The 27,070-nt window shown below is 42.4% G+C and overlaps 1 protein-coding gene across 1 annotated transcript in view; it reads left to right on the top strand.

The window, feature by feature from the left end:
- Adamts18 (ADAM metallopeptidase with thrombospondin type 1 motif 18) overlaps window positions 1-27,070 on the top strand; it is a 134,355-nt gene that overhangs the window by 84,854 nt on the left and 22,431 nt on the right. Inside the window, exons 13-16 of the mRNA XM_027406073.2 lie at window positions 7,141-7,313; window positions 10,647-10,777; window positions 11,933-12,056; window positions 12,587-12,831. Of these exons, the coding sequence (XP_027261874.1) occupies window positions 7,141-7,313; window positions 10,647-10,777; window positions 11,933-12,056; window positions 12,587-12,831 (673 nt within the window). The remainder of the gene's footprint in view (window positions 1-7,140; window positions 7,314-10,646; window positions 10,778-11,932; window positions 12,057-12,586; window positions 12,832-27,070) is intronic.

The raw sequence follows: 27,070 nt of genomic DNA, 5'->3' as shown, positions 1-27,070 counted from the left end.
GGCTAGTCTGGGCTGCATGATGAGACACAGACAGAGACAGAAAGACAGAGACAGAGAGACAGACAGGGACAGATGGCAACTGATCTGAAAAACAAGAAGCATCCAAAAGACACTAAAGAAAACGTTCTGAGGGCCATGTGCTCTCACAGTCTTCATCTCAACTTGTCCAGGAGGACAGGATCGCCCAGCATTACACTATAGACCTATAGAGGAAGTGGTAGCTGCAGAGTCATAACGCTACCAGTCATAACACTAACAGAGAGTATGACAAAATAAGAATGTGATGAGACCCTTAAAAATAGGGTTAATTTTACCACCCATCTGGGGGATAGAAACCCACAGAGGTTAAGAACACAAGCTGTGGAGCCCAACACCCTGGTCCTGCCCTAGCCCTGCACTGCCAGCTGTGAAGCCACCAGCATCCGTCGCTCCCTTCCCTCAGAGTCCTTGTTTATGAACATGGGGTCAAGATGGCACAAACACCAGCCAAGCTGAGAGCTGGAAAATGTTCTCCGAGAGAGCCCAGCCTGCCATAAGTACTGCAGGAACATTTGGTGAACTGAGAATCAAAACATAATGAAATCAGAGTAAAAAGGAAATTTTCAGAAGAGACAAATGGTACTTCATCTGAGTCAGCAATCTGAGAGCTATAAAAAGCTTTTTAATTTCTTTTTCCTGAAATACAAAGGGCAGGTTGGAGATAAGTAGATGGCATGTGTCAGGTGCTTCTTGGGATATCTTAAAGCTGCTCTGGAGCCAGCCAGCCGTTTCTCCTCTTCCCTCCCTGAGGATTGACTCTGGGGTCTAGCACACAGTAATGAAGTACCCTAGCCCTGAGCTAGCTCCTGTTGCAGACCTCTTTTAACTTTTTATTTAGAGACCATGAGCTCTTTAATCTACCCAGGCTGACCTTCAGTTTGTAGTCCTGCTCCTTGGCCTCATAAATAGCTGGAATAAAAAATCTACAGTAATGGGAGTAGTCCCAATAACCCAGAGCTTTTCAGATCTAGGATTATTGACATGAAAAGCTGCAGAGTTCTTGTGAGTTTGTGTGTGTGTTTGTGTGTGTGTGTGTGTGTGTGTGTGTGTGTGTGTGTGTGTGTGTGTGTACATGTGGTCTCATGCATGTCTGTGCAGAGGCCAGAAGAGTGTATCTGACCCCTGGAGCTGGAGTTACAGGAGGTTTTGAGCTACCAGATGTAAGTGTTGGGGGTGGAACTCCTCTGGTCCTGAGCAAGAGGACTTTTAAGTGCTCAGCATCACCCCAGGGCTTCATTTTTACATTGCAGGCTCAGCATCCATGACACCTTCCCAATTGATGCTAATGGGATTACTTTCTATCTCTTTACTCTAACATTGTAACACACAAAAATGTGTTATGGCATTGTCATATGTCCTAAATGAAGCAAAACATACATCTGACTGGGTCTGCTTAGACTCAGTACTTGACTATACTGGGAGGAAGGCTTGGGATACTTCCATGATTTATACCAGATTATTAATACCACCCTTCTGATACTCCACCATAGCCAACATCCTGGACAGCAGCCTTCAAACTCATTCTCTTACTATAGGTTCTGCAGCATATTTCCTGGGTCTAGTTTTCATGCATGACCACAGTTTATAATCTCAATACTTTCCTGAGAAAGAAAGAAATTACCTAACTTAATAGCTCTGCTGGTGGAGTGCAGTAAAGGAACCCCTGGGATTTAAATTAAAACCTTTTTAATGTCTATGGGATTAAGAACTCTCCTTATGATAGATAACTGCTTGTGGAAATAGCATGCCTTGGTCTTAGCAATTCCTAACGAAAAATTAATCACTAAACTATTTCCACTCGGTGCAGTTTTGTCATGTTAAACTAGATCAAAGATAATTGGAATACTGTCTAGTCTACCTCAGAGTGCAGCCACAAATAAAACAAGTAGATGGTCAATTGATCCCCATGTGGTTGAATGAATTGCTCTATCCAGCTCTTAATTCTATTTGTTGGGGCAAAGCTGCTTTTATTCTCACTCTTTCAATTTCAAGTTACTGATTTCCGTTCTTCTAGCTAAGTTCTGCCATTTGGTTCCATTTGTAGCTCCCAGCTTAACTGTTTTCATTTTCTCAGTGGAGAAGCAGTATAAGGTTCCTATTTCATCCACAGGGTTCTTCCAATGATGTGTTTTGTTTCACAAAAGAAAGAAGTGCGCAAGGCTGACTTGTTGACTTACCAAAGTGTTTAGCCTTACAAGGGGTTAAATCAGATGTCCTTTTTTTATGATTCCACAATGGCCAACATCAAGCAGGTATGACTGCTTCCCTGTCTGTAGTAGGTGCTTTTATTTCTTCTACACCCAGTTTTCTGTGAAGTTCCACTGCACCTTAAGAGACTTTCAAAATAACTCTCCAGGCATTTTTCTCCCAGACACATTAAAACCACCACATCAGTTCCAACCCCATGCCATCCTATTATTTCACAGATAGACAACTAGGGGAGAAAAGAGCATCACAGCATCAGCACCTGCTTGGGTACCATGCTGACAATGGCAGAGTCAAACCAGGGTGCATAGTCTTAACCCTTTGACATTTCTCCTGGTTCCCTAGCTATCAAATTATCACACTGTAATAGAGACTGAAGATATTCCTGTAAGCTCTATTCAAAAAAATCAACAGTGACATCCTGAGATTGCCTGGACATTCCTAAAACACAAGTCTGTTCAGCAAAGAATTATACACTACTCTAGTGCCACCTATCCAGTGGAGTTTGGGAGGAAGCTGGGGCTTTACAATAATCATTAAGCTGACTCCCATTTTTCTAACCAATAATTTCCAGAATCAATTATTAAAATCAGCAGGGTTCTCTAAATGGTGCAACAGCTTCTTTGAAAACACATACTACACACACGCTGTTTGTTCTTACTGAAAGAGTCTGTGGATGTCACTCAGGTGGTGGCGTGCTTGCTTGGTCTGTATGAGAATGTCTGTGCTCAGTTCTCAGTACTGCATAAACCAAGTTTGGAGTACCTGAAATTGCATCACTCCGGGGGTAGATTCAGTTCAATTCAAGTTCATCCTTGACTGTGTAGCAAGTCTGAGGTCAGAATGAGATACATGAGACCCTTTCTGAGGGAGGGAGGGGAGGGGACAGACAGACAGACAGACAGAATATGTGGGCATGTAAATGAGAATGTTGAGGAAATCTTGCTATATATGTGTGTGTCCCTATGTACATTAATAGCATTGCCACAGAGATTCTAACAGTCATATAACCAACTAATACTATAAGCATCTGTGGTCAGGTTGACTGATACAAAAACAAATACAGTTCTGCTTTATAATGCAATATTGTGTGTTGAGACTTTGCTTTCTGCCTTTATTTTTATTTCTAATCATGGAGAACTTGGCACTCTGCTGGATGTTATGGGAAAGTTCACTATTCACTTATCCAAACCTTCATGATTAACACCACAGAAAGCCAGGTGTGGCTATGCAGCCCTGCACTTCAAGATTCAGAAGGCACAGGCAGGAATAGTCTGAGTTCAAACCTAGTTTGGACTACCTTTTGAGACTCAGTCTCAGACAGAATAAAAGGCTATGGGAAAATGTTCTTGAGTTGAAAGATTTGATAGGAAATCTGAAATTATTGGCAGTCATTATGTTGACCACTCTGACCTTATCCCATAATGAAATATGAAATCTGAGCATTCTGTTCATAGAGAGCATAGTGGGGCTTGTAATCTGAGAGCATGAGCTATTTAAAATATTTATAGTTAAATTCACCAAAAAGTCATGAACATTAAACCAGGGCCTCTCTGTTAAAGATGGGTTCCCTGACCACTCTGTTTATTGGATCTTTCTCTCGGTTCCCATGTGGTTCAACAATACCTGTCTAAATGCAGTCCTGGGTGACAAGGAAGAGTGTCTGGGATAGAGTCCAAAGAGCTGAGGTTCAGCTCCACTGTCCCCCTGAGCTGTGTAGCCTTCATTGACATGCTCTCTGTGCTCCACCTGCCCGTTCTTCACTTCATCTGTTTGGAGAGGGGAAAGCCCTGTGAGTCTGGAGGCCTTTTCCAAGCCACAGCTGTGTAGGTTGAACAAATCACACACTGGGATGGTCATTGAGTTTACTAATAACGGGCAGTCCATGCAGCCTATGTTTAAAATCTCACAGAAAGCTGTAAGCTGAGAATTTGCCTTAATATGCCTTGTAAAGAGTATTGAGGCTGTGATAACACAATTTAAAGATTGCCAATGCCTTATAAATGATCACTGAGAAGTCTTAGGGGATCTGATTGAGTGCCACGCCACTGCATGTTTAGCCATTTGCTCCAGAACTTTTTGTAAAGGCAGATCTCATTCGGGCCAGGCAATTCCTTCTGTGTCTGTGAAATTCATCCATGGGCTCTCAGGAAGGCTTGCTAGAAGATGCTGTAGCAGATCCAGCAGTATTCTATGACAAGCCTGTGCTTCCCATGGGGACAAAGAATTTTAATCACATCAAGTTATCAACCCGGAGTCCCCTTTCAGGTTATCTGCCGGTATCAGATTTTATATGAAGCAGTTGAGTTTTAGCTCTGGAGAAAGCTGTGGGGAGGGAGAGCATAATGAGGTGCTTTGGCAGGGTAGGCTGAGTGAGTGGTTAGTGTTGGTGCAGGGTAGGCTGGGTGAGTGGTTAGTGTTGGTGCAGGGTAGGCTGGGTGAGTGGTTAGTGTTGGTGCAGGGTAGGCTGGATGAGTGGTTAGTGTTGGTGCAGGGTAGGTTGGGTGAGTGGTTAGTGTTGATGCAGGGTAGGCTGGGTGAGTGGTTAGTATGGGGTGCAGGGTAGGCTGGGTGAGTGGTTAGTATGGGGTGCAGGGTAGGCTGGGTGAAGTGGTTAGTGTTGGTGCAGGGTAGGCTGGGTGAGTGGTGAGTGTTGGTGCAGAGTAGGCTGGGTGAGTGGTGAGTGTTGGTGCAGGGTAGGTGGTTAGTGTTGATGCAGGGTAGGCTGGGTGAGTGGTTAGTATGGGGTGCAGGGTAGGCTGGGTGAATGGTTAGTATGGGGTGCAGGGTAGGCTGGGTAAGTGGTTAGTGTTGGTGCAGGGTAGGCTGGGTGAGTGGTGAGTGTTGGTGCAGAGTAGGCTGGGTGAGTGGTGAGTGTTGGTGCAGGGTAGGCTGGGTGAATGGTGAGTGTTGGTGCAGGGTAGGCTGGGTGAATGGTGAGTGTTGGTGCAGGGTAGGCTGGGTGAATGGTGAGGTGCAGGGTAGGCTGAGTGAGTGGTTAGTGTTGGTGCAGGGTAGGCTGGGTGAGTGGTTAGTGTTGGTGCAGGGTAGGCTGGGTGAGTGGTTAGTGTTGGTGCAGGGTAGGCTGGGTGAGTGGTTAGTGTTGGTGCAGGGTAGGCTGGATGAGTGGTTAGTGTTGGTGCAGGGTAGGCTGGGTGAGTGGTTAGTGTTGGTGCAGGGTAGGCTGGGTGAGTGGTTAGTGTTGGTGCAGGGTAGGCTGGGTGAGTGGTTAGTGTTGGTGCAGGGTAGGCTGGGTGAGTGGTTAGTGTTGCAGCAGTGGTAGGGTAGGCTGGGTGAGTGGTTAGTGTTGGTGCAGGGTAGACTGGGTGAATGTCACTAATTTTCAGTTGTCTCTTTTCTTCTTTTTCCCTCCTGGTTTTCACAAATCTGAATTTGCCCACTAAGATGTCCTAAGAGCTTGCTATTGAGATTATAATTACTTACATTCTTAGGAGATTCTCAGCTCTGGAAATCATTCTCCACCTCTCTCTGTGCTTGGCAGGAAGGCAGCAGATGACCAAAGTTAAAAAGCTACAATGCTGCTGAAAAGGAGTCAGTGAGTAGTAGTCCCCTCAGAGTGTAGTCAACTAGAACCAAACACCCCAGCATAGGAAAATAGCCATGGTGCTACCGCCAGGGCCGAGAGACCTGGCCTGGAGAACGTGGATCTTCTGTTCTGTTTTCCACATGCCATGAGATCGTTGGGGCAGCAGGTGCATGGATAGTGCAGGAAAATGTCTAGGATATAATGAGCTGGGGGTCTGGAGCCTGGAGATAGAGGGTGGATCTGCATTTGCACCTTTTGATACCAGTGCAAAAGATGTGCCCACGGTGTCTATGTGGCATACATACCTGATGCAGAGAACATCTTACTGTGTTCATAGAATCCCTGATACACAGAGTATCCAGAACACTTTTGTCTTAAGGAAAGTTATAGAATATAAAAATGAGGGTTGGAGAGATGGATCAGCGGTTAAGAGCACCGGCTGCTCTTCCAGAGGTCCTGAGTTCAATTCCCAGCAACCACATGGTGGTTCACAACCATCTGTCATGAGATCTGATGCCCTCTTCTGGCATGCAGGCATAAATGCAGACAGAATGCTGTATACATAATAAATAAATAAATCTTTTTAAAAAATTAGATCAGAGATGGGAAATGAATTTCATTTTGTGTGCCACTTAAAATTAGGCATAGCAGCAGCTGCCTCTGTTATGATAAGCAAGGTTGTGGGGGACCTTGGCAGATTCCATTTTGGGCAAGGTTGACCAAGGCAGAGGGACAAACACGCCAGGCAGACAGAGCTTAAGTGAAAAGTTTATTAAAAAGGAGTCGGGGCGGGGGGGGGGCGAAGAAAGAGAAAAGAGGTAAAGAGACACAGAGACAGAGACAGAAGAGAAGAAGGAGACAGCAAAAGTCCTGTCTGCCCAGGGGAACAGCAGGAAAGAGAGCTGGAAAGGGGGAGGGCATAAGTGGGCAGGGTCTTTCTTTTAAAGGGGTCCTTTGTACCTGCATGCAGACTACCTTAACCATGGAACCCTGGGCTGACCAGGGTACTGCCTGAGTGCATTCTGCCAGGTGACATGGCAAGTCAGCATAATGCCTGAGTACTTACAGCCTGAAAGTATCATGAATATAATATTGCAATTTTGAGGCCATACTAAGTTTCTGTAAAAAAAAAAAAAAAAAAAAAAAAAATCTCTGTGGTTGACTAATTATGTCTGCATGGGAGCAAGAAGGGAGTAGGCAAATTGCAGGGCATATATTTCCAATTATGTAATAAACTAGATACAACTGCCCATAGTACAAGGATGCTCCCCTCAACTGTCCCTTCTTGCATTATTGTATTGGCTAAGAGTAGGGTGTTTGGTACTAAAATTCCTAAATTCTGTTTTCAGGCCTCAGTATGGTGGCAAGTTCTGTCCAGGATCTAGCCGTATCTACAAACTGTGCAACATTAACCCTTGTAATGAAAACAGCATAGACTTCCGTGCCCAGCAGTGTGCAGAGTATAACAACAAGCCCTTCCGAGGATGGTTGTACCGGTGGAGACCCTATACCAAAGTCGAAGGTAACTCAAGTGACCATGACACTCTGGTGTCTCTCTGTAGATAGTATGTAAATCCACAGTGCAAAAAGAGATCTTCACCCCTATTAAAGAGTTTCCTTGTTTATTTTCTATTCTCCAGACTTGTACTAGTTCAGTGTTTCATCAACTTTCATAGGTGTTGTTTATTTTTGCAGTCTTTTTTTCTTCTTCCCAGAAGACACCTCTTGTCTGTGAATGAATGGATCTGTGTGTTTGGAATGGACTTATGTTTCTAAATGTACCATTGACAGCTTGGTGACTTTTGTTTCCCAGGGACTTTAATTGAAATTGGTATACGTTGTCCAGACTGAGAACTTGTGAAACTATATATGTCCCACAGAGACAGCACATTTAGGAAGGCGCATGTCAGATGATTGCAAGGACAGGAAGTTTTTTTTGTAAAAAGGATATATGTCTGTACACACAGAGAGAACAAAAATTTATACTGGGTTCTTCATGTTTATTATAACAAAGTTGAGCTTGTATTTAACTTTTTAAGTAATAACTATAAAAAGAGACTATATTTAAAGACTAGTTTGGGGGATTTGTTGTTGCCTTTTTTAAAACATGATACAGGGTACCACTCTGCTACCCAGACTAACCTAGAATTCTCAATCCTCCTACTTTAGCCTCCAGAATCCTAGGATGACAGATGTGTTACCATACCTGCCTCTAACAGTTGTAATTTTTGAAATGAATGAATACCAGCTGTCTAAAGGGACACATGATCCCTGTGTAAGTGACAAGTTCTCTATCACTACAGGCCTTCAACTAGGGGTTGAGTTATGAACAGAGAAGGACACTATACAGCAGGCTCCAGCAGACAACAGATTGGATAAGCCAAATTGCTCTATTTCTAGCATCCAAAACCACACTTTCTCTTGTGAGCACACTCTAGCAACCCCATGTTGCTCATATATGGTTCTTTCTCCTAGACTGCATCTTTCTCTTGCTGTCTTTCTGTCCCCTGGCTTCTTGGGTGCTCCTTGGCCTTCACATGTGATTCCTTTCATTATCTATAGGACTAGTGCATTCTGTTCTGTTGTTACCCACTAAGTCGGTTCAATGTTGAAATGCAATGTTTTCCATTTCTAGTCTGTGTTTTGAAAAATGCTGTGGGCTTCAATATAGCTTCACTATTGCATGATTGACTTTGGTAACAAGGGAGTGTGCAGTTTTAGTCACTCTGTGAGAATTCGCTGCCTCGGGATCTCCTTTCTTCACAGAGTGAGACAGCACAGTTAAGGCTTTTGTCCTCACCCTCCTTCTCCAAATGAAACTTAGAACCAGAGGAAACTACCCACTATTCAAAAGTCTGGTACCTTTATACCATTTAAGAACAGGAGAAGGCCAGGTGGGATGGCACACATGTGTAATTTCAGCATTCAGGAGCTGAGGCAGATAAGTATCCTAGTTTGCTTTTTATTGATGTGATAACCACTCTGAATGAAAGAAACTTAGCTGAGGGGAGGGTTTGTTTCATCTTATACTTCCATATCCCAATCCATCCTCTAGAGCAGTCAGAGCAGGAACTCAAGCAGAAACCATGGAGGGAGAAACACTTCGTACCAACTCTCTCTAGTTCATGAATAGCTAGATTTCTTGTATTGTCCAGACCTACCTGCCTGGGGAGTGGTGCTGCCCACAGTAGGCTAGGCCCTTTCATGCTAATCACCAATCAAGACAGTCTCTAGAAGACATGACTATGAGCCAATATGATAAGAGCAATTCTTCAATTGAGGTTTCTCCTTCTAGGTGACCCTAGGTTGTGTTAATTTCATGCTAAAAAGTAGCAACACTAAGGGCATAGGTTGGAAGCCAGCTTGGGCTACACATGGAAACTGTCTCAAAACAAAGCAAAACCAAAAGAACAAGGGAAGGCTCTATCATAAATGGAGATCTTCTCTCCCTTAGAGTTCAACTCCCTTTTATCTTTTTTATTCTGTTTTTAAAGGGCAAGGTCATGCCTGGAAATTTGTTCTGGACAAAAAGAACTTTTTAAATTCTAGGACTGGTAAAGAAGAGAAAAGGCATACATACATACATACATACATACGTATGTACGTACGTACACATACACAAGCACACACACCATCCAACTCCTTATCTCATTTATAAAAATTAGACAATATCAAATAAAGCTGTTTTTTTTGAAAAATAAAAACATTGTGGTTGAGAGAGAAACATTTTATCCACCCACACATCTACATATTTTGACCATAGTAATATATTTTTCTCTCATGGTCCAGTTTTAGTTTTGCCTCCTATTGAAGGGCTTTGTGAAACAGGACTGTTTGTGAACTGTTTACACATCTGTGTGAAACTGTTGTTAGGGCTATCACTCAGTGTCGCCTACAGAAGGTCCCATGTGAAAAACGTCATCTGGAGTTGCTGGCCAAGGACAGCTGTCTCTATCAAAGGAATTGGCTTGCTTACTCCTTCCAGATAACAAGATCTCCATAACTACATTTTTTTTCTTTTTCCTATGATACTATAAATTTCTCAGGGGATTAATGACCTACACAAAGTACTTTTTTAGCCTTCATAATTATCTTATTGGCCCATTCTATTCATGACATTTTAATTCGACGTTTTTTTTTTTTATAAAGATGGTTGACTGCATGCTTTTGTTTTCAAAGTGTATCAATCTTTACCTTTTTATAGGCTGCATAAATATCTATGGGGATCCAGTCCCAAACCAAAATCATCAGACTATAACCTGATCTGTTTGTAAAAATTAAAGTTTCATCAGAACACAAAGATACCATTTCATGTACCTGCTGTTATTCATTAACTTCAAGGACCACAAAGTCAGTAATGCTTCCAGTTTTGGGAAGCTGACTGTTTAAGGCAGCAGCCCTGTACATAGTGATGATTCCTAAAGATTAGGAATACAAAATTCTTCTGTATCAAGCCAAGCATGGTGCCACACCTTTCATCTCAGTACCTGGGAGGCGGAGGCAGGTTGATGCCTGTGAGTTGAAGTCAGCCAGGTCTACATAGACAGTTCTAGGCCAGCCAGAGCCACACAGTGAGAGACTCACAAACAAAACAAAACACAGCTCACAATTCTTTGGTACCAATATTGAATTGTTTTTTTTTATAGGCTGCCAAGTGGTATTTGTCTTTTGAAAGATACATACACATGGTCTTCTGTGCACGCACACAGGTACACTCACAAGCGAAGTTATATAGAATGTCATCTTTTGCTCATAATAGTTTTCCAAGTCCATTTAATTGCTCTGTCTGGTGGCCATACCGTTTTGCACACAAGCTAGACTTGACTGAGTCTTCCTTTTATCTCTCTACCTCTAGAGGAAGATCGATGTAAACTCTACTGCAAGGCTGAGAACTTCGAGTTTTTCTTCGCCATGTCCGGCAAGGTGAAAGATGGGACACCCTGTTCCCCACACAGAAACGACGTCTGCATCGATGGGATTTGTGAAGTAAGAGGACAATTTTGGCCCATGGTGCACAGTCAGGCTTAGTCTCCTTGTGTCCTATAAAGATGCTTGAGAGAGTCTCTGTAATACTCTTGAGAAGATGGACAAAGCGTCCAGCTGAGACGTGCATCTCTGAGGTCCTCTTTCGAATGACCCCTTCGTTTTCTGTCTCAGCCACTTCCCAGCATAGAGAATGGTGTGAGGTTACAGCCACTTTGCACTGCTGTAAAAACACAGATGGGAATGATGTTGATGGCTTAGCACCTACTTCCTGAGCACATTCACCATGGGTTAGAACCTCAGAAGATGCAATGGGAATGGAGATGAGATGTACTCTCTGTTCAGTTCTCCTCTTTCCAGACTCACGTTACCTTGCATTTAAACTTCATTATGAACACTTCATCCTTTTCCCAGGTGTGTGTGTGTGTGTGTGTGTGTGTGTGTGTGTGTGTGTGTGTGTGTGTGTGTGTGTGTGTGTGTAAGTTTGTGCATATGTGTGCACATGTATGGGTACATGCCTGTGCATATTTGTGTGTGTGTATGTATATGTGTATGTGTGCATTTGTATGCATACGTATATATGCATGAAAGGAGTCTGAATGCATACTGCTCAGCATTTTTATGCTTCATTCATACAGTTGGCCTATCTGGTCAGAGCCCGCGAGCCTTTATTCTAGTTTCACAGAGGTGGAGTCTAAGACTTAGATCCATTGTGCAATTTCATCAACTATGCATTTGCTTGAAGAGAAAGGACTACTTTTCTTAGGGGCAAAACTGGCCACCAGTAAATTGCCCAGTTTCCCAGTGGTTGACCCCACACCTGTGTGCATATAATCAGCACTCATTAGCATCAGTGGGTTAAAACAATAATAACATACAAAGGAAAGAAGAAGTAAAATTAGCAGTAAAATGTATGGAGGCCTTCCAGGAGAACTGGAGGGGGATAGGAATAAATATAATCAAAATACACTGTTTACATGAATGAAATTTTTCAAAGAATAAATAAAATATTATTTACAAAGAATAGCAGAGGAAAACTTTAATTCTCAGTCTGACTTAAGGCTCGGCTTTCCGCTTATTGGAGCTGCCTGCCTCCTGTTAATTGTCGCCTCTGGCTTTGCTCATCTTCGACTTCTTCCCTGCTTTTGTTCACCACAGCCAGTGGGATGTGATCATGAACTTGGCTCTAAGGCGGTGTCAGATGCATGTGGTGTTTGCAAAGGTGATAATTCGACTTGCAAGTTCTATAAAGGCTTGTACCTCAGTCAGCACAAAGCAAACGGTAAGCACTGCTGCTGTTCCCTTGTTGCTGCTGGCAGTACCCCACTCCTGCCTCTGAATGGGGGAGGGGACTGTGCTAAGGTAATCCTAGCTCACCTGACAGCAGGGATGGCTTTTGTCACATGGCAAGGTTCTTAGAGTGAGTAGTTTCATCTGTGCATTGCACCCCAGAAGTATGTTGAGTGCCACAAATGGCTCAGCAGAGAAAGGCACTTGCCACCAAGGCTGATGACCTGAGTTCCATCCCCAGAACCTGAGGACAATGGGAAATCTGACTCTCAAAAGTTGTCCTCATGCATGCTGTGACACATGGGTACATACAAACGTGCGCACACACACACACACACACACACACACACACACACACACACACACACACACGCATCTGAGCACATGTGCACACACACACAATTTCAGAACAAGAAGATGAAATTTGTGATCTTTTTACTTCATAAGATAGGGATGAATAGCCTCAAAGGTTCCTGCTCCAATCTACAGTGTTAAACTCAGAGATGCTCTCTTTCCATTCAGAATATTATCCTGTGGTCACCATCCCAGCTGGGGCCCGAAGCATTGAGGTCCAGGAGCTGCAGCTCTCTTCCAGCTATCTTGCTGTTCGTAGCCTCAGTCAAAAGTATTACCTCACAGGGGGCTGGAACATCGACTGGCCTGGGGACTTCACCTTCGCAGGGACCATGTTTGAATACCAGCGTTCCTTTAACCGCCCCGAACGCCTGTATGCACCAGGACCCACAAATGAGACGCTAGTCATTGAAGTAAGCTTGATTCTGATGCTGGTGCCTCCTGTGGCATTGACAGCAATAGCTCCAAGTTGAGCAAACTCAGAGGACTCTCTTTCAGCTTGTTTCCTAACAGGAGACCATTCTGAGTGCAAGGAGGGAAGGGCAGTTAGCAACTCTGTTTTGAGGAACTGGAGACAGAAATCTGATGTGCCTCCAAAAGACTGTTTAAATAGCAGTCTTCTACCACTGCACTAGCCTGGGAGTGCCCAGGAATATGAAGGTAATACTTACTAAATGATTCTATGCCGTGTCTGCCATTCAGAGAGTCCATTGTAGCTATTCCCAGCATCTGTCAGCTGGCCCAGGAGGAGGCTTTTTAGTAGAGAAAATGTTGACTTGCGTATCAGCAGGCATTTAGTCATAATTTTGTAGGTTGTAGCTTCCCCAGAGATTAAAAAGAAAATCATGAATGGGCAATAGAAGCAATAAACACAGCCAGCATTTCCCTAAATAAGTGTGCAAGATTGTTATCATGTGCACATCCCCCTGAGTCCTCTGGGTCTGCTCTCTCCCTGTTTGAAAAATGGGTTTGCTCTTGAAGGACTGTGTATAAGTGACAGTGTTTACTATAACAAACACTCGCATGACCAGGTGTCCTTGGTAGTCATTGTGCACTCCAGTTTTTTACCTACACAATTAGGAGCAAGTTTACTTTCATTCAGATTTCTGTCACTGTCACAAAATACCTGAAGTAATCAACTTATGCATAAAAAAATGTTTGTTTTGATGCAGAGATTGGAAAGTTCCAGGCTGTGATCTGTTGGCCCTGTTGCTCTTGCTGTGTCTAAGGCAGCGTCAGGAGTATTTTGTGGAAGAAGATGGCAGCCAGGAAGTGAAAGAGAAATTGTGGGGTCAGAAAATCCCACCGAGTATTCTTTTCCCACAGTGACTTAACATCTGAGTATGGGCCACCACTTAACATTTTTACACACCACCACCACCACCACTACCCATTAGTGTCACAGGCTAGGGACCAAGTCTCTGACACCTGGCACCTTCCCTCTTTGACTTGACATAAAGATAGGTACTCGAGCATGAAAAACAGTTAACAATTTCCATACCCCACTAAGCCAGGAGAAAGCAGAGGCTAACTGGAGTCCACATCTTCTCTATTCAGGAGCATGAACTCCTTACCACAGTCTAGTTCTGCTGCTCATCTCTTCTCAAAGGAAGCAGATTATTTGATGGAACTTCCTCTAGTGCTAATGTTAAGGCTGCTGCGCACTCGGTCTTCCTGTGGTTAGGCACTGTGCTAATCAGTTCTGTGCATTAGTTTCTCTCTTGGCTTTTGGGGGAGAAGATGTATGTATGGGGGTGATGCATATTGATGTGGGTGTCTGCACATGACACATGTGAGAACATGCATGAGGCCGCCACAGGTCAACCTCGGGTGTTGTTCCTCAGGTGTCATCCATCTTGTTTTTGAGACAGGGTCTCACTGGCCTGGAATTTGTGGATTAGGTTAGGCTGCACAGGCAGCAGACTCCATGGATCCACCTGTCTGCCTCTCCAGCTCGGGATCACAAGTGTGCAGCATGATGCCCAGCTTTCTTTATGTAGGCTCTGGGGACTGAACTCATGTCCCCATGCTTGCCTGGCAGACACTTTACCAACTGAGCTATCTCCACAGCACTTCATGAAGTGGGAGGGGTTTTGAAGCCCCTTTTACAGATGAGAACACTGAGCCTCCCACAACTTGTGTAACGTAGAAGAGGCAGGACTGAGACTGGAACTTGGGTCTTTCTAATTCTGCTGCACTTGACATTACCTCACGCCAAAGATGCTTGAAAGGCCCAGCCACTTGCGTGGTAAAGTTTTCTCAAGGCAAAACTGCCCCAGTTGATCTAGAAGGTTTGGAAGTTCTGGAGAGTAAGGGAGTTATATGAGCAGGTAGCTGATTGCCTAGAAATGGTTGCTATGCAGAATATTTTTGAAACATTTTGTTCTGAGATTTGGACTCGACTCAGGGCCTTGCATATGTATGTCAGGCGTGCACTTTACTTCTGTGCCACAGCCAGTACCCCCTTGTCCACAGCTGAATACACAAGATCATTGGAATACACCCAACAGGCATAAACCACTGGCAACTAGAAGGTCACTATGAAAGCTGAATGTTAAGACTAGTACCAGGAGCTTGACTGTGCCTCTTGCCTAAAACTCCTTATTTCATTCTCTCTGCCTGGTGAGTGTTTAAGTTATTTGCATTTCCTGTGTCTTGGATGCTTAGGAAGCATCTCTTCACTTGCCGCTACTATGGACTTCAGAATCCTACATCCCCCATCCTCTTGGGGCACTTGGGTCAAATTTGTGACTAGCAAAGCTATTTCCAGAGGCAGATTCTTCCTCTGTATAAACTGAAGCTGCCTGTTCATTTTCCTCATTCCTGGCTTAGCTGGACAAGATCGCACTGCTATAATGTGGGTGGTGATGTGTGCCGCTTCTGATGGCTCCGTGGTGAAAGCAGTCAGCATGGATTCCCCTTGCCCTGAGAGGGAGTTTGGATGCCATGTGTGGCCAGTTATTCTGAGTGAATTTATATGACATCTTGATGTTTCCCTGATGGATTCTTAGATTTCCCAGAACTGTAGAACGCTGAAAACTTAAAATACCCACTGTATTGAGCAGCTGTTAAGTTCCTCTGTATTCTACACCCCGAACATCTACTTGGTTCCTCAGGTGACTTTAGAGTAAATGCAAATATATAGCTGAGGATAAAATAAAAGAGAGAGAGAGAGTAAAAGAAGAAAGGGAGGAAAGAAAAAAGGAAGGAAGGAAGATATGAAGGAAAAAAGATGGAAGGAGGAAGGGAGGGAAAGGAAGGAAGGAACAAAGAAAGGAAGGGAAGAAAAGAGAGAAGAAAAGAGCCAGCAGCCCTCGTTGGTATTATAAAACATAGCATAATGAAGAGTATAGGGCAATGTTGTACTAACATATCAATGAACACAGACTTTGGCAAGCTCCCTGCAGGAAAAGAAAGAAGCAAACAGAGTCTGTCTCTGGATTTATGGGTTGGTAGAGAAGAGACATCTAATGTGATAACTAAAGCATGGGAAGGACTAGCCCAGTGAAGTGTGCAGGAACTTCAAGACAGGAAGTAGTTAAGAATGAACTTAATGCTTCAGACCAAGAAGTTGTTTTTTAAGTCCCATCTAGTCAGAGTGAGGTTAGGGAAATGATGTCCTGAAGTGTGGGTTGGGTAGTAGAGAGCACAGGTGACATTATAACCCATGGTGAGGAGCAGGAATTCCTGCTACGTCAGTGAACAGATCTTACTGAGGTGGATGTGTTAAAAACTCACTCTAGGCTTTATTGAACCACAGTCAACACCACCGATGAACTGGCACAAAAGTTGGCACCTTGACCATGACTCAAAGTTATCATGGGATTTTGTATGTAAATCCTCTTTTGTTGCTACCCTGGAACCCTGTCATGTGTTTTCCCTCTGTTCCTGCCTGGACAGAAGAGTGGAGATTTCCTTACTGACAATAGGGATGGCATTCTAGTTTTTCTTTCTCTGCCTGCTCCAAGTTGGTGTGTTGTTGCTTTTTAAGATATTTAAAATCTGTGCATGAATCCCACACTCAAATCTCTCCATGTTCATTTTTGGAGTAGAATATGCTTCCCAAATATCCCTAGTCTTCAAAGTCAACCAGAGAACACTGCTGTCCATGTGTCAGGCACACAGTTTCAAAACCAGGCAATCTGTTTGGGTTTCAGAACCACAGCATTCCTTACAGTTATCAAAGTCTATTTGTTCTGGGAACCTTTTGAACCATGGTGGTGCAGAATAAAGATGCAGCCTCCATATGTCCTAGTCTCACTTTTGTTACTATGATAAAAAAAAACACCCTGAAAAGAGCGACTTGGGGGAGAAGGGTTCATTTGGCTTACAATTCCATGTCATACTTCATCATTAAGAAGGGGTCAAGGCAGGAACAGAAGCAGTTACTCATCACATTCAAAAACAGAGAGAGAATAAAATAAAAAATAAAGTACTTAACTTATTTTCTCTACTCTGTATAGTTCAGGGCCCAAACCTGAAGAATAATACTGCCCACAGTGGGTTGGATCATCTCACATCAATAAACCCAACTAAGAAAATCTGTCATCTGGGCTGTTGTGGTACACACCCTTAATCCTAGCACTCAGGAGGCAGATCTCTGAGTTCAAGGCTAGCATGATCAACTGAGTAAGTCCAGGACAGTCAGGGCAACACAGAGAAACCTGTCTCGGAGAAAGAGAAAAGAAAAGAAGAGAAAAATCTGTCATAAGTATATCCATGAAAAAACCATATGTAGACAGTCCCTTGTTGAGACTCTCTTCCTGGGTAATTCTAGATTGTGTAAAATGACAATTAATGCTAACCCTTACCCCATATGGAATCTGCTGTGAGACACCATAAACATTTACTGATGGAACACAGAAAACAGTTGACTAAAGCTAACCAGCTACAGCTTGAGATTTGAAGGTTGGAAGTGCAGGCTTGACTTGCTAATAGAACCAGGGGAATTTTCTTTCTCTCTGTAGGCAAAGCATACTTGCTGCTTGGCTCTTGTAAGAATTATTTGACATAAGTTCAGTGCCCACGTCATCGCCTTTTGCCTTTGCACATATGACACACATTTTTAAGAAACTAACTCTACACCTCACATCACTGTAGTGGTATTTTTTTCTGATTTATTAAAGCTTGCCTGAGTATTCAGAAAGCAAAATCAGCCACAAGCTACAAAAGCCAGGCATACACCTTGAATCCTAGCAGTCAGAAGCTAGGAGGTGGTGGTATACACCTTTAATCCTAGCACTCAGGATTAAGAGATAGACCATCTCTTTGAGTTCAAGGCCACCCAGATCTGCACAAGAGTGAGTCAGTCTAAAAGAAATTATAGTTCACACCTTTAATCCCAACATTAAGGAAGTATATAAGACAGAAGCAAGGTCTCAGAAAGGCATCTGTTCTCCAGACACACGGAGGAGAGGCTGCAGTTTGAGACTTGGTGAATTGCTCATTATGGATCAGCCCTTTCAGCCTGAGCTATAGGTGAGGGCTAGTGCCCAACTGCTTTGTTTTTCTGATATTCGGCTTGTAGTTTGAACTCCAATATCAGTCTCTGGGTCATTTATTTTTTGTGGGTGTTACACACTACAGTGAGAAAACTGGTGGCCAGAGGCCAGATCCATCTCCCACATCTCAAAGCAATAAAGCATAATGGAACAATGCCTTAATATCATGTGACTTATTGTAAAAATGTGGATTTTAAAATCTGCTTTCAGAAACTCTGGCACTGGTGGATACTTGAGTTTGCACGATTAGCCATAGAACTTGATCCTGTGCTGGCCTCCTGACATCTCCTACAGCAGAGGTTCTTAAACTTTTTGCATTTTTGATCCTATTTTACCTGAGAAAATTTTAAGCAACCCTAGGTATCATAGGTATGTAAAGTAGGTATGCCAGTCACGCACTTATAGATAATAAATCATAATTTTTTTAAAAAGCTGTTTGCTACATAAATAATTTTACCAGCTATGAAAGCTAAAAATAAATTTGCATGCTGTCATAGTTAGGTTTTATCAGCTTGACTTGGCATACCTCAGTTGAAGAATTGCCTCCATCAGATCATTCTGTGGTCATATCTGTAGGGTGTTTTCTTCATGAAAGATTGAAGCCTACAGTGGACAGTACCATTCCCAGGGAGGAGGTCCTGTCCTGGATTATATAAGAAAAATAGCTGAGCAAGCCAGAGGAACAAGCCAATAGCCAATGTTCCTCTATGATTTCTGCTTCAGTTCCTGCCTCCAGGTCTGTGCCTCAGCTTCCCGTGATGATAAATTATAACCTGAAAAATGAAAATAAACTCTTTCTTCCCCAAGTTGTCATAGTGTTTATCACAGCAATAGAAAGAAAACTAAGACACGTATTCATGAAATGGATATCCCTATTTTTTTTTCCATTCTTTTCAAAAGATTATCCCATATAAGTTCTCAGTTCTTCTACCCCCTCCATTGGTCCATTCAATCTTTGTATCCCTCAAGGTGCTGCTCAGAGAATTTCATACAACGCATTCTGATCATATTCACTCCCGTCCTCCTCTTAACTGCTTCCAGATCAACCCTACTTCCTTCCTCCACATTTAGGGTTCTCTTTAAAAAGATAACCCATTGAGTTGGGATTTTTCTACACACATATCATAATTTCATTTATTTTTATTTTTTAGATTATAATTGAATTTCAACATTCTCCCTTCCCTTTCCTCCCTCCAAGTCCTCCCATATATCGCCTTGCTCTCCTTCAAATGCCTGACCTTTTTTTCACTAATTGTTACTGTATCCATGTATGTTCCTAAATAAAACCTTGTCAGCCTGTATAATGCTACCTGTGTATATGTTTTCAGGCATGACTGTTTGGCACTAGATAATCAATCAGTATTTCTTCCCTGGGGAAGACCTCTTATCCTATTCCTACCTTTCAGTTGCCTGTATAGTTTTTGTGTAGGACTGAGGCCTCGTGGGCTTTTTTTCTATTGGCTTTGGCATGTCTATTGATGTCATCCTTGATGAGTTCACATTTGGGAAGTCATGTTGGTCAGAAGTTTTGGGTGTAGCTTCTGACATTCCTAGGAGACACAATGTCACAGCAAACTCCCTGATCCTCTGGCTCTTACAATCTTTCTAGCCCCTCTTCCACAATGTTTCCAGAGCTTTAGGTCTAGTAGCATTTTGTAGTTGTATCCTTTGGGACGGAGCTTCATCATCTTCCATTTTGGTTGGTTGTGGTTTTCTATAATGGCCTCTGTCTGTTGCAAAGAGAAGTGTTCTTGATGAGAGGTAAAGACTACATTTATCTGTGGGTATAAGGACAATGTTTACTAATTATTGATAGGGAGTATATACTGGTTTGGTAAACTAGCAGTTGTCGATTCTCCTCCATAGAAAGAACCATATTTTTTGTGAAATATTTGGTAGTGCAAGGTATGGAAGACCTTCAACATTGTCCAGAGAGTTGATCAATGTTTTGATTTTATAATCATCAAAACATTGTTTTGTGGTGATATATTATTTATGATTTATTAAAGCTTGCCTGAGGGTACCAAAATCAAAGCTAACCACAAGCCACAGAACCAGGCAATGGTGGCACACACCTCTAATCCCAGGACTCAGGAAACAGGCAGATGAATCTCTGTTAGTTCAGGGCCACACTGAGCTACATGAAATTGATCCAGTCCTAAAGAGAAACAGCTCACACAAAGTTGATCTCACCACTTGGGATCACACACCTTTAATCCCAGGATTTGAGAGGTATAAAAGAAAGAAGCAAAGTCAGTCTTAGAGATTTATTCTCCAGTCAAGCTGAGGACAGGAATCTCCTTCAACCTGGGATAGAGGTAAGAAGCTCATAGCCAGCTGCTTTGCTTTTCTGATCTTCAGTTTGAAGCCTGAACCCCATTATCAGTCTCTGGGCTTTTATTATTCTTGCTACACTGCTTCACATAAATAGATGGTACAAAATTCCAGAAGAAAAATTAGTGCCAGTTAAGAAACTGTTAGGAACTGGCTTAATCATGAGTTAAAATTAATGCAAAGCATAGTTCCTTGAACTATCAATCAAATATTACTGAGCAAATTTTCACAGGCCAAATTGTGTTGGTTGAAAACAAAAACAAAAAATAAAATGAAAAACCAAAAGGAAACCAAGCTAAATGGCTCTCTGGGCTTCTTCTGTGGGGAGCCAGAAGAAAGGACAAGTCATTCCTGATGAGAAATGGTGTTTTTACTATTTCAAGACACACCATGTTTTAAATTTTGTTTCCCCCTGTAGTTTAGTTCATGAACACCAACCTGTCCCAGTTTTTCACAGTTCTGTTTGTAATTGAAGCTTCGCTACTAAATAGATCTTCTCTACAGAAAAGCCACAACAGAGAAATAAGACAAGAAAAATGGCAGGTAGGGAGAGGTGGAGTGACTGCGTTGAGCCTTCCTTTCATCTCTAAAGCCCGAATGTCCCATTGTGTACACTGATCAAATTAAGCAGACTTTGATGTGCTGTTGCTAGGCATCACACCAGCCTGAGCTGTGTCTCTTTATTGTGCTTTGTCCAATCTCACCACAGCTCATTCAGTGGCAGAATTTAACCCTGACAAAAACTACTCACCATTTGACTTCATCCATGGGTACAAGATTTTAACCTGGGCCTAAAAAGGACTTTTGAAATTTATCTTATGGATATGAACGTTTAATCTGCATGCATGTCTGTGTACCATTCCCATGCCTGGTGCCTGAAGAGGCCTGAAATGGAAGTACAGATGGTTGTGAACCACCATGTGGGTGCTGAGTGTCGAACCCAGGCCCTCTGCAAGAGCAGCCACCTCTCCAGTCCTTTAAAAGTAATTTTCAAGATGTAAAGATGGATTTCTCTAAAATCCATCTATGTGTTCCTACCACAGATGGCTCCTTAAGCAGTAACTCCTGTCCTGTCAGGAGAATGTTGAGTAGAGTAGATCTAAGTAGTCATATAAATATATGCTGTATGTTCAATTGACTATGTGCCATGTGCTTAAAAGTAATTTTTAGCGTGGTGTGTGTGTGTGTGTGTGTGTGTGTGTGTGTGTGTGTGTGTGTGTGTGTGTGTGTGTGTGTGTGTGTAGATCAGAGAGTCATTTCTCTCCTTCCACTTTGTTCTGGGGATTGAACTCAGGTCATTAGGCTTAGTAGCAAGTGCCTTTGCCCACTGAGCCATCTCACCAGCACCTTGAAAATAATTTTTACTGCATGTAAAAAGAATACAAACTATAGTAATATTTATAGTCATATAACTTTATAGAGTCACCATCATGAAGTAAAATAACATTTTCTTGGCTATTTGTTTCCCAGGTCTTACCTTATGAACCTAGTCTACTACTAGATTCAATGAAGCTTAAATTAATAGGCTAAAAATATAACCTGACAGACAAACAACTTCCATGGAAACTTTAGTGACAAAGGAGCCATACCTTGATTTTTAAAGCAGCTACAGATTTGTGTAAATTTATGAATATATATGAAGCTTAAAAATAAATCTGATATTATATTTGTTTTATCTTTTAAATAGATCTTGTTTGTTTGCGTTTTATTGTTCTCAGAGGGCATCATCAAATTTCTGGTTAGTTCTTGTCTGTTTTTAAAGATTTATTCAGTAATACATTTTATACATCTGAATGCTCTGACTGCATGTATGCCTGCATGCCAGTAGAGGGCAACAGATCCAATTAACAATAATTATAAGCCACCATATGGGTCCTGGGAATTGAACTCAGAAACCTCTGGAAGAGTAGTCAGTGCTTTTCAGCCTGAGTCACCTCACTAGCCCCCAAATTCTGGTTAGTTTTAATCACATTTAATTCTCTCCAAAATTGACAGCCCAAGGTTATTTTCTTTTTAACTTAATACATCAGGCTGAGGAGAAGGCTTAGTGAATCAAGTGTTTCTTGTAAAGACCTAATTTCAGTTCACTTGAACTGTCAACAAGCTGAATGCCATAATGAGCATCTGTAACTTGAGGACTCCTACAGCCAGAAGGTAGGCAGAGACAGGAGAATCCCTGGGAGCTCATGGACCAGCCGCCTTGGTGTGTGCAGGGACAAACAGGAGACTCTCAGTGAGGCAGAAGGCACAGACCAACACCTGTGGGTGTCCTCTGACCTCCACATGTGTGCCATGGCTCCAGTATAACTATACCTGCACAAACATGCAACACACACACACACCACAGAGAAAGACAGAGACAGAGAGAGACAGAAAGACAGAGAGACAGAGAGACAGAGAGAGATTATGATAAGTAATAAATTATATTTCCCCAAATGAGATTTTATCTTAATGTCCAAGTGATCCATGGCATTGTTCTTTAAAGGAAGTTAAATAAAGTTCACTTTCCTTCCCATACAATGATGATGATTTAAACCAAAATGAGTATTTTGGGAGCCAAAAATGTGTTCACTCCAATATAAAAATGTTGAATATGTTTTACAATCCTGTGGGATGTTGAAATCAGAATGTGGGAATGCACCAAAAAGAACAATGCTGTTCCATCCACAGAAAAATCTATGAGCAGAACTAATCTCCTAGCAGATTTAAAACCCATTACATGTTTCTAAGATCTGTTACAATATAAACTACAGCAGACATCTGTGTTTGCCAGACACCCAAGGGCAGCACTGTGAGGATGATGCCTCTCTTTTTTCTCACTCCTGTGTATTACATCATAACCTGCCAAGATTCTAGCAATGCCCATCTTCAACCACCTTGGTATGCATCTGTTCCCATGACTATCAGTATGACTTGTTCCTCTCTACTCTCTCTTGATGTCTGATTTTAAAAGCGTTATACACATGTTGGCTGTCTGAGGTACTGAGGAAGCGCCAGGGATTAGAATGCGAATTACATTGCCCAACCTTTATGATCTCAAGTCTTTTAAAGTATTTTTATTTATTCTTTGATAGTTGCCAACATATGTATGATGTATCTTGATCATATCCCCCATCCCAAATGTTCCCTCCTACTCCTCCTGGACCCCACATCATAAACATGCCCCTTCCCGCCTACCTTGGTGTCCTTTTTTTTTTTTTTTTTTCACTATAAACTATTGTGGATTTAAGTCTTTCAAAGGTAATTATTTATTCTTTGAAAATTTCATACATTTCTATAATACGGTTTCATCAGATCTATCCATCATTACATACATCCCTCCAATGCCCCCATCCTATCTTCATCACAACTTCATGTCTTGCTTTTTCTGTTGTTGTTAATCCCTAGTCCAATTAGTGCTGCCCATGTGTACATGAATGGCAGGCCATCCCCTAGAACACAGGCAACCTGCCAGTGAGCATGTACCCAAAGCTGAGTGACTCACTCTCTCAGCAACTTTCAGCTGTGAAAAAAAAATATATAAGGAATAGATCTTTGACACCTGGATCCTTTACCCTTGAAAAGCTTCCTGGGCAAGACTGAAAACAGCTGTAGAGGTACTTGGTAATCAGGCTTAATAATTCCTGTGTGATGTTAATTATATAGCTCAGATTTCCTGGGTTCCAATTTGTCCAGGAAGTCCTTTCATTGCCTGAAACCCTGCTTTATCACCTAGTGGCTTATTTCTCTTTGTAGCTTTCCACCACTGACATAGTATCTGGAAAATTCTAGAATACGAAGAGAAAATTTTAAAGCATGAAACAAATTACATTCCATGTTAAAACTTGTTTTCTGGTTTTGATATTATTGTTTTGTCACAGCACTTATCACTTCTCTTTCCTCCCTCCAAACCCTCTGATAATACCCTTCCCCACTCTCCTTCAGATCCCCCAGTATGTATTATTACCATATTTGATAATCCCTAAGAACCATACAGAGTAAAATAATTACAGTGAATAACATTTAAATTCATGCACTTCTTTGTCTTTAAGTATGTTTATTTATGTGTGTATATGAGTATGTGCACGTGTGTGTGGGTTCCTGAGGAGGCCAGAACAGGATATCAGATCCTCTGGAGCTGGAGTTACAGGCAGTTAAGAGTGACCAACATGGGTGCTGGACATGGAAAACCAGTCTTTTTTGTAGCTCTGGCTGGCCTGGGATTTACAACGTAGAACGGTCTGGCCTCAACTCACAGAAATCCATCAACTTCTGCCTCCAGAGTCCTGAGGTTAAGGGCAAACACCACCAAACCCAGATGTTCAGCAGACACTCCTAAATGCATCACTCTAGCCCCCTTCACACACTTGATTCCTAAAATGCCCTTGAGGACTCATATGCTTGTGTATGAGAGTGGTTTATATATAAGATGTTGTTGACCTACAAGGTCACAGGAGGCTCACTATGGTAAGGGCAATGATTTTGCTCCCTTTACATGGTGGGTTCACCAGATCTTTCCACATATCCTTGTGTGTTTTTTAATAGAATGAGGAGTAATACAATCCTGGGAGTAATTGACTGCTGTCAGTTAACTCCGAGAAATAAGTACATGGCCTGACACCAAATAAAAGTACCTCCTGCTTCTGATTATTTTTATATGTCAAAATTTTATAGGATGTCTTCATAGGCAACTCAGAGTTTAAACTAAATGGAAAACAGACTTTGACTGTATCATGAAGTTTCAGTCCCGTTTTGAAATGCAGTCTCTCTGCATCCTTGGCACTATCTGGATTCAACATTTACAACAGGTAGGTGTCACTCTGTCACAGGTCTCCTCAGTGGCCAAGGGACATTGCTGAGACTATGCTGATTCAGCAAGACTGTCTCACCCTTCAGTAATTTTAGACATTATTTAAATCCACCCATCACGTTCTTGCTTCAACCTTCAGACTCAGACACATACAAACAACTTATATTTCTGCATCGCTTAGAGCAAAGGCCAGTCCTGCACACACACAAGTCCTAGCTCCCAAAGAAATCAGTACAGACTTGGCAGTGGTCTGCTTTCTGGGATCACAGCAGATACAGTTTTTATGAAACCAGACAGTTTCCATCTATTTCAACTCATTCTCTCCACTGTAAGTCTGGCAGAAAGACTGAAAAATCTCTCATTAAACTTATGAACTTGTCAGTTATCTGGAAGGCTTAAAGAGAGCTTGGGTTTCAACAGTGTTGAGGGTATTGTGTGTGGTTGATGGTGTTATGTGATTGGGTTTGCCTGTGGTAATTCTGCATCCCCAAATATTTTAGTGTGTATGGCTGGGGAATGTAAGAATTATATAATAAAGAGATAGAAGTAAAAAATAATTGATAATCAGGGTCAAAATGTATGCATAGCTTCTTTGAAAAAAAATGGTTTTATCTGAAGTAGATTATACATGCTGTTTTGTTTTGTTCATTGATGGTGTGCATATGTATATGGCATATTTGGATCACACCCACAACCTCATTACCCTCTTCTTATCTCCTTCCACACTCACTGAACCTCTTCTTCCCAATAAGTCCCCCTCATCCTACTTTTATGTCTCTGTGTGTGTGTGTCCCACTGAGTTTAACTGTAGTTATTTTCAAGAGCATGCATATGGGGTCATTTGCTGGAACAATGACTACATAACCTCCCCGGGAAACCACTAAAAGCCAAGGTGTCCTCAGGGAGGGATAGCCCTCCCCTGTTTGTGGTGGAATGCTGATGGGTCCGATCTTGTGCAGGCCTTCTAGAAGTAACCATGACTGCTGTGAGATCATGAGGAGGAGTCATGTCAGGCCCAGAGAGCCCGTGTTTCAAAGCTCTCTTCCCTGTACTCCAACCCTTACATTCTTCCTGCCTCCTTTGCCCCTGAGCCTTGGAGCCCATTTAGGGCTGAGCACTTGACAGACATGCTCAGCACTGTGACCAGGTGTGCCTCTTTGCATTAACTGCTCCTGCATGGCTTTTGGGGTATGGATGGAAAGTTATTATTCTCCATTTTGAGATTTGGATATTTGGATATTATTAAAGGTCAGTGGCTTGGGTCTTGAAGTCCCATGGGGAAGAATTGCTTAATGGACAGTGTTAGGACGCCTTGGCAGTAAGGATTAAAGCACAGATTCTGTCCTTTTCTGATTTGTGGTGCTGGGCATCCATTCCAGAGCTTCCTGCTTGTGCTTTAGACCACTTGCTGCTGGTGAGCTGCATCCCCAGCCTGTGGTGTGTCTGGCTAAGGATTCGGTTCTTGCTAGTTCATGTCCCTCATGAGTATAGGTGAAAGGAGAGTCGTCAGGCAGCATACATTAAGTGATGACACGGAACACAAGAGATAAGGGAGAAATGGAGAATGGATTCAGAATAGCAGACGGAGAGCTCAGGTGAGAGACAGCCATTCCCAAGGACCAACAACATATAACACACAGTTTCTCTCAGCTGCCATATTCTGTTGGAAGCAGGAGCCTCAGGTAAATTCATGGCACATACTTCTATGATGGATCAGCAAGCCCCATCTCTTTGGTAGACTGAGATGAATGTGCACAGGTGAACTTGGTACGCCAGCCCATACTGTTGAAGCTGCTCGACAGATGACTGCCTAAGTTGCATTACTATGACTTGTCCAGCCCCACTTCTCCACACCTGAGAAAGTGAAGAAAACTAGATGGATTTTAACATACTGTGGGGCTCCAGAAACCACATCAATGTACCAAAAAAATTGTGCCGTAGACATCTCTCCTTCTCCAAGACCTATAACATGTGATGCTATTTGTATTTTATCAAGGAAGGATGCGTCTGTAAGTCCCTTGCTGTTTC

The sequence above is a fragment of the Cricetulus griseus genome, chromosome 3 (assembly GCF_003668045.3).
Source record: "Cricetulus griseus strain 17A/GY chromosome 3, alternate assembly CriGri-PICRH-1.0, whole genome shotgun sequence".
NCBI classification, from domain to species: domain Eukaryota; kingdom Metazoa; phylum Chordata; class Mammalia; order Rodentia; family Cricetidae; genus Cricetulus; species Cricetulus griseus.
The sequence above is the reverse complement of the archived record's forward strand: the minus strand, read 5'-3'. Positions and strand labels throughout refer to the sequence as shown.